Raw genomic sequence first — 8,102 nt, 5'->3', positions numbered from 1 at the left:
ATTTTATAATCTGCCTTGTAGAAATGAAGCCTCAGAACAACAGGGAAATATGCAAGAGGAGAAAGTCTTACCAATATGTTCCTCTTGTGACAAATTTTGTTCTCAAACAGTGAAGCAACAAGACAGATTTCATGCAGGGATGTGAAACCTTACCATGTGGCTATCCTGAAAATAAAAGGGTCGACTATATTTGTTTTATCTACTACAAGGGTACACACAGTACAATAGCAATTTTCACTTATTCTGAGGCATTAAATTAGTTTGATATAACACATTGCATTTCTGAGTGGAAGTAACTTTAATGGGAAGTAATACATAGGTCCAGGCTCAGGGTGGGGCTGCAGGGTTCTCAAAGCCCCCAGAACAAATTCTGCTTTCAGTTGTGTCTCTATGTGTCGATTTTGTTAGTACTTACAACAAGAATTATTGTTGATTCAGACAGTGAAGAACTATTATTAAAGAGAGAACATTACTGTAAGTACTATTAGTAAAACATGAGAAAATATTCATTTTCTCCATGTGAACAATGCCAACTTTGCTTGGTGCTTTGGTTAGAATGTTTTTTATATTTATTGAAATACATCTCATTCTCGATTATTTCAAGTTGTGTAAAAGATACCATTAGATGGTGGCGTCTTACCAAAGATCATTCCTTTGGTTTCTCCTCTCAAAGATGTGTATCTTCTTTCCTTTTGGGGTACGATCTTTGGTATTACGCAATATTCCAAAATGGCTGCGCTCATGTTGTCTGCTTAATTGCTCTTTTAATCATTAGGCTAACGGTAGGAATAATAATCTGTACTTTTAGTTTTAAGTGATTTTATTTGAACAATTATCTGTCTCCATGATTGACATTATATTTTAACGAATCCATTATACTGTACTGAAATAGAGGTGCTTTCCGTTTGTTGATCATTTCGAATAGTACTAATACTATAAGTCTATAGTAGGCGGTAGGCCCACAGGCGCTACCACACGTCTCAGTATATGCTACATAGTATTGCGGTCAGCCTCAGGGTGTAAGATTTGACTGGGTCTATGCCAAGAGTTTAAGGAGTCTAGTAATACGCAGAGAATTGCCAATTGTATTATGCTGTTGTGGCTACACTATCTTCACCATTAGGACAGTTCATTTTGTACCATTCCTTTTAAGAAAAACCCATCCTTACGTCCTTACGTCGTTATTACTAGTATGAACTAATTCCAATGTATCATGCTGTTGTGGCTACACCGTTGTTTCATTTATATGCATAGGGAAGTTCAATATGAGGAGAAATGCCAAAACTAATCAAAGTTCAATATATGATGCTGTTGTGGCTACACCATTGGGATGGTTCATTTTTTGCCATTACTTTTAAGAACGACCCATTTTTACATCCTTATCATCATTACTATGGGACCTAATTGAACTAAAATTGTTTGTGATATTATTACTAAGAATGTAATCAGATTCTTATTTTAATTTAGCCGTTTTGTGAGAAGGGAAATTTCTGAAGGGTACTTTGATTACGGGGTGTTCTGCAATTATGATAGACCTACCAAGGCAGCATTTCATCTTGAATTTCATGGAGGCTAATTTGGTCGAAGTCATAGCAAGGAATGGGTTTGGTCTAACATTGCCTAGTCATAGACTTGGGCCTACCTTCTGTTTTTACTCTAAATTCTAGTAGCATATTGTTGGATATTGATAGCTGAGTACAATAGGGTACCTAGACGTCATCTGTCATCATTTAAAGAGGTATAAGCTATTAATACAAGTTCTTTCTGCATGTAATGTGATATAGCAGACCTTGTTGTTTTCACCGTCAGGCTTCCCCTCTCCACCTGTTTTATATTTTGTTTTCATTCAGTGATGAATTTAAGTACTGCTAGATTTTTGTTGTTTGCCACCTTGCATAAATGTGGGGATCAAGTTGTAATTTGTTGTCTTCAGAGTTTTTTCATATCATGTTTATATTCTTTTACAGCCCATTGCAACTATGGCAATTGGTCGTGCTCTCAAAGCAATTTGGGGTGGCAGTAAACTAAGGAAAGCATCCATTGTCACGGCAGCTGCATCTGTTGGCACATATGGCTTCTACAATGTGAACTCAAGGTATCAACTGATTGACTGGTCTTCCATTGGAGTTGTCAGATTTGGCAGAGCTTTCTTTACAGTACGTACAATTCTTCAATTTTTATTGAATTGTTTTATGTGATAAATTTATCATATTTTATCCCTTGTTTCATAGCAACTCTGGTTGTGTCCTCTGGGGGTGGTATGATTCCATACATTCCTACTGTAGTAAAATGACTGTCATAAGAGTGGAGGTGGTGATTTGAAATTTAAATGCCTAGCAACGTTTATGCACATTAACGAATTCAAATGATGGTGCTAGATAGGATTTATCGATGACAAGCTGGAAAACGATAACTTTAAGATATGCTGATGTGTGACTTCAGTACCTCTAGTCTACTTGAAAGTTACCCAGTAAACAGTTTTGGGTAAAGTAACATTTTATCATGGATAGTACTGTCAAAGAATTTAAGTTAAGCAATCCAGAGTATTTCAATCTTTTTTTTTTCATTTTTGAGGTTGAGTCTGTAAAGGTCTACAGACAACTATGAACAGTCTCCTAATCACTCTAATAGGCACTAGAAACCATGAAAATAGCTGCAACGCCGATCAAAATCCATCAAAAATTTACCATTTTAGTTTTATTATGAATAAACTAAATGCACGTTGATGATGAAAAGGGAGTGACTCCCTAAGTTTCTGTTATGTTATCCCTTTGTTTTTACAACCTTCATTTCAAGGACACTGAACACAGGTTTGTGGCCAAAGAACTTTATTGAAATATTTTATTGTCTTCTTTGAAAAGAGGAACATCATATTATTAAAATTTGGATGAGTGCAACACTCCACGTCATAGGTTGCACATATTTTAGGAGATCCCCAGATTTTTCAAAAACTTCAAATGTGTATTTCTTGGAAATTAAAAGAGCCTTTCGAAACATTTGAACAGATTATTGAATGAGATTTATGACAGACAACAAATATAGTGAATATGGGGCATATTGGCACGATGTCCTTAGCACTTGAAGGTCAGTTGAATGTTTTTTTTGTAGAGAAAAAAACCTCCCCATCCTCCCATTTTCAGGCTGCATCCATCGTTGGTGACTACAAGACAAGCTTGCTATGGGTAGATTCTTCAGATCCAGACAGTTCTCAAATTTACTCTGAGGTAAGTAATGCTCGAAGGTATAAATGCTTCTTACAGTACATAACATATCAGAAACATCTGGAAGATTGATCAAGTGTATTACTCTGCCTAGTCATACAGTATATCTTTGTCTCTCTTTGCTTGTTTAATAAGTAATAAGTACAATGAAGAACATAACAAGCATCAGAGATTGTGAAGCAATGTTATGAAGCAAAATGTGATGGTTTTATTATCTTTCAAATTTGTAACTTATTTATGCCAAGTATCACAGTATTTTCTTTCTCCAAGTTTGATTGATACATTCTACATTTTTACATGGTTTATGCTTTCAGATTCACCTTCGGTCGGCTGAAAAATTGAAACAGCTGGCATGTTTAAACGGCGGTGTCTTCATAAAGGTCGGTCAACACATCGGTGCATTAGATTACTTGCTTCCATCAGAGTACGTCTCGACACTGAAGGTACTTCATGACAATGCTCCTCAATCTTCATTGGAGGATGTTAAGCGGGTAGTGGAGGAGGATCTTAATTGTAAGGTTAGTGGTGATCTACCTAGAAAGGTAAATGTTAATAAAGTTTACTTGCACAAGTCAGTATGTATGTATTAATTTGTGATGACCATATACTGTACAGCAAGATGGTTCTGTGGCAAAGAGATCAATATGTAGTTAGTCTGTGATATGAATGTGTCTGCCATGTAGCCAGAATGAACAACTTTATATATATGGCTGATAAATTGAAAAGGTCAATGACACTTGATGTACCTTTACTAAATTCATGAAAAGAGTCACTGACTTTTGGAACACTGAAGATTTGATTCTATACATTTTTAAGTATGTCCCAATTAACTTGTCTGTCCATCTGGTTATTTTGAAATGTGTCCTCTGTCTGTTTTCTTTACAGCCCATCTCTGACAAAGGTCCTGCTAGGATTGAAATGTCAGGCCCTCTTACCATTACGTATTATGTTAACCTGCACCAGCTTTATTCAGTCAGTAAGCAGTTTTTTAGCAGGATTGATACAAAACATTGCAATAGTTGACTTTGGTGGGCAGTGAAACTTAAATTAAGTCGCCAGCCTATTGCAATTCTTTTAATTTTATTTCTGATTTTTCTCCTACATATTGGGTACATGATACTCATTTGTTTGATGTCCTCATATAGGTCGATGAAGCATTCTCTAGTTTTGATGAGGAGCCTATTGGTACCGCATCTCTTGCTCAGGTTCACAAAGCAACTCTCAAAGATGGCCGAGATGTAGCCATCAAAGTGCAACATCCCAAAGTGAAGGACTACTCTGATGTTGACATGAACACTATTGAGGTGAGGTTACTCTATTCTCATCTAATAAAAGCTTGCATAAAGTTTGGACTCTCTATATGTCCAAAATTCTCATAAGATGAACCCGCACACTTCCGTTACCAACCACAGCCCCCCCCCCCCCCAAAGACTCTTCGTCATATGACCTATACCTGCATATATAGCAAAGCGCAAATGGAGGTATTTAAAATATGCATAAAGTAAAGAAAGACAAGCATTTTTGTGAAAGGGGTTACAATACAGCAACCCATTAGCTGTAGCAATGTACATTTTTGTGACATGCTAGATTTTCTCATGTCCCCACCTAGTTTTGATCACATAAGCTCATATAAATATTGTTTATATCATTATTAAATAAATTTGTCTTTTTCAATGTTTTGTTCTTACCTTCAGTTTTTGCTGCAGGTGGTTGCTAGAATATTTCCAGAGTTCAAGTTTCTTTGGCTCAGCGAAGAGATGAGATTAAATTTACCCAAAGAACTGGACTTTGTACTGGAGGGTCGAAACTCAGAGAAGGTTTATCAACTTCTTAAACACTTTAAATTTTTAAAGGTAAAAGCCAAAACCTAAAAGTATAATTTTCTTCTAAAAGAAATTTTTCTGCTTTGTTTTCATCATTCCACCATTGGAACTCAAGTTCCTCATGTGTCATAACAAGGTGGAGGGCAGATTAAAGTATGCAGGTGGTTAATCAGTCTAGACCCTCAAGTTTTCTTCAACAGCATATGGCAATAGTGTATTTATATTAGAAACCAATGCATTTCTGATTTTGTAAGCCAGTACTTCCCATTTTACTTGGTGTGTACATTCGTAAAGGTTATCTTTTGGAAAATTGCCCACTTTCTTTATTTAACTTGATTTTCCTTGTAAATGTTGTCTAAGTTCCCCTGGGCTGAAGAATGATCGATAGTGAACAAGTCACCTGTTGCATGCAATGCGTGCACAATACGTTTGGAGAAACGTTGAGCTCCCAGACGTCTTCACTGTTTTCGTCTCTGTACAGGTACCGAAGGTGTATTGGGAGTATTCCACTAAACGTGTCCTGTGCATGGAGTATTACTCTGGTGGTAAAGTAGACGACAGACAGTACATGGTGACCAACGGCATAGATGCAAATGAGGTTAACATCACAATATTGAGCTATTACACATGCCAGTTTACTCATTGAACTCTCATATGAATAATTTAGTTTTCTTTTTTTGTTTGTTGTAAAATAATAATGACATTAGGGTTTTCTGCATGTACAAAATTGTATTTTGTGGATGCCAGAAAAAATTTACTATTTTATTTACTTAAATAGTGCCAAATTTAAGTACCACAGATATTTGAAAACTGCTATATTCTGTGTATAAGTTGTCAATCTTTTGGAATTGGAATGACATTGTTTTTGAGTCCTACTTTCAGTGCTTTGCTTAAATACTGTATGGGTTTGTTCACATATTGACATCAGTAGACATTTTGTGTTTTGCATTAAAGCATGAAGTAAAGTTTTCTTGCTTCATCTTCTTAGGTGACAAAAAGTCTGGGAAAGATGTACAGTGAGATGATATTCGTGCACGGGTACGTCCATTGTGATCCACATCCAGGCAATGTTCTCGTCAGAAACACAGGAAAGAAAGGCGTGGAGATTGTTCTATTAGATCATGGCCTGTATCAGGTTAGTTCTCCTTCAGTCTTTATTGCCTGATATCATCAGACGGTTTGTAGCGAACAGCTTTCAAAAGGTGGTGTTGTCATTTTGAAACTGGTATGACAGGACATAGCAAAGTACGCTTTGATGTTAGGTGAATTTAAGATCTCTCCTTTAATTCATTTTCCCCATCTCTGGTCCTAAAATAAAGAGACCCACACATGATGACATTTGATCTTGATACATGTTTGCTATATCCAGGCGCGTAGCCAGGTTGCCCCCTTCGCCCCCCCCCCCTCCCCTGGCTACGCGCCTGGCTATATCATAACATAAACTTCCTTCTATGTAGCTTGAAAAAAAACTTTGATGGGGGTGAATTAAGTTCATGAAACTGTTTCATATGATATAAACTCAAACTGGATGTCCTGTTTTCTTGGATCTCCTATTCAGGCGCTGAGTGATAAATTCCGGTTGAACTATGCAAGGTTATGGCAGTCCATCTTAGCTGCTGACATTAAAGGTATCAAACAGTACAGTGATGTACTTGGTGCTGGAGAGATGTATGGATTATTTGCATGCATGTTGACAGCCAGAAGCTGGGAGTCTGTCTCTAAAGGCATCGACAAGAAAGATCTCTCTCAGTCAGAGGTATGGCATCTCATTTATTGTGTATTTATTGCAATCAAATCGTTAAGAACTTGTCACTTGTTTGGTAGTGTGTTTCTTCTAGGCTAACACTACTTCCAGTTCCCTATTGTTTTTGGTGTGGGGACAAAGGTCATTTGAGGTTAGCATAGGGCAAAATGTCGAAAGCCCATCCGGGGTATGTAAACAGTATTGTTTGTTGTTGCTCATCTATTTTCAGTTCTCTAAATTCAGTTGCTTTAAGAGAGAAATTTCATATATTGGTCAATTTTGTTTTTAGCTGATCAGAGTGGGTGGATCAGTAGAATGCTTGTTGTATCTCCTGTGTTCTTCATTATTGCATTCCTGACTTGCTGTGACTTTGCAGTATTTTTTTTTTATACAGGCAGAGGAAATTCAAGACTATGTGTCAAGCTACATCCCAGAGATATCACAGCTTTTAAACAAAATACCTCGGCAGATGCTCCTGTTGCTAAAAACGAACGATCTCCTTCGTAGTATAGAGTTCACACTGAAGAGTCGCAAAAGCTCCAGTTCATTCCTAAACATGTCGAGATGTTGTGTCAGGGCGGTCACAGATCATGAACTTAGAACTTCGAAGAGCCTAAGACAAACAGTGAATATTCGTTTCCAAAGGCATTTGACTTTATTGAAGATCAACCTGTATGAGTTTTATCTATGGTTAATCACAGCACCTGCCCTAATGCACCTCAGAGGAATCTTCCTAGGTGGGACACAGAATGACGCCAGTTGATGGAGGTGCTGGGCAGTGTACGTCACTAGTCATTGCCTCTTACAAGAGCAGCTGCCGTCCGTATACGTGTCATCAGTTCAATGTTAACTGTCAACAGTTTTTATTTATTTGTGAATCACTTTTATTGTGCATTGTGATGATAGATTGAAAATTTAATAACTTAAAAATTATTAGAGGACACAGCTTGTCTTTCTTGTTCTTAGAATTGTACAATACATTGTCTTTTACAAGAAATGGCGAATATATTTCAAGTTACACAAGTGCTCTGCTTTATGTCTGTCTTTATTTATGTTTCTCTGAAATGCACGGAAGCGTAGAAGGAACATTGCATTGACAAGTTACCAAATTGACAAATCAACAATTATCTGCAAATTGACGCGATGGTAATGTGACAAAATTCAGAAAATTGACGTTTTGACGAGATAACGGATCTCGTCAATGCATCAATTTTCTGCAAATTGACGAGTGGATCACTTACTACCATCTCGACAAAATGACAAATTCAGAAATTGACATTTTGACAAGATAACGGTTCTCGTCAATGCATCACT

General features: G+C 36.9%; 1 protein-coding gene across 1 annotated transcript; it reads left to right on the top strand.

Moving 5' to 3' along the window:
• Nucleotides 1–672: 672 nt before the first annotated feature.
• On the top strand, nucleotides 673–7,811 carry LOC139971317 (aarF domain-containing protein kinase 1-like). The gene is made up of 10 exons (XM_071977666.1): nucleotides 673–782; nucleotides 1,968–2,156; nucleotides 3,141–3,224; nucleotides 3,536–3,739; nucleotides 4,367–4,525; nucleotides 4,916–5,074; nucleotides 5,526–5,642; nucleotides 6,033–6,179; nucleotides 6,603–6,800; nucleotides 7,183–7,811. The coding sequence occupies exons 2-10, from the start codon at nucleotides 1,980–1,982 to the stop codon at nucleotides 7,549–7,551; spliced, it is 1,614 nt and encodes a 537-aa protein (XP_071833767.1). The 5' UTR covers nucleotides 673–782; nucleotides 1,968–1,979; the 3' UTR covers nucleotides 7,552–7,811.
• Nucleotides 7,812–8,102: the final 291 nt, after the last annotated feature.

This window comes from Apostichopus japonicus, chromosome 8, assembly GCF_037975245.1.
Source record: "Apostichopus japonicus isolate 1M-3 chromosome 8, ASM3797524v1, whole genome shotgun sequence".
Taxonomy (NCBI): Eukaryota; Metazoa; Echinodermata; class Holothuroidea; order Aspidochirotida; family Stichopodidae; genus Apostichopus; species Apostichopus japonicus.
This window is presented reverse-complemented; position numbering and strand designations above follow the sequence as displayed.

Coding starts and splice junctions, on each gene's coding strand:
- LOC139971317 (XM_071977666.1), top strand. CDS start 1,980: ATGGCAATTGGTCGTGCTCTCAAAGCAATTTGGGGTGGCAGTAAACTA. Junction 2,157..3,140: donor TTGGCAGAGCTTTCTTTACA/GTACGTACAATT, acceptor TCCCATTTTCAG/GCTGCATCCATCGTTGGTGA. Junction 6,801..7,182: donor AAGATCTCTCTCAGTCAGAG/GTATGGCATCTC, acceptor TTTTTTATACAG/GCAGAGGAAATTCAAGACTA.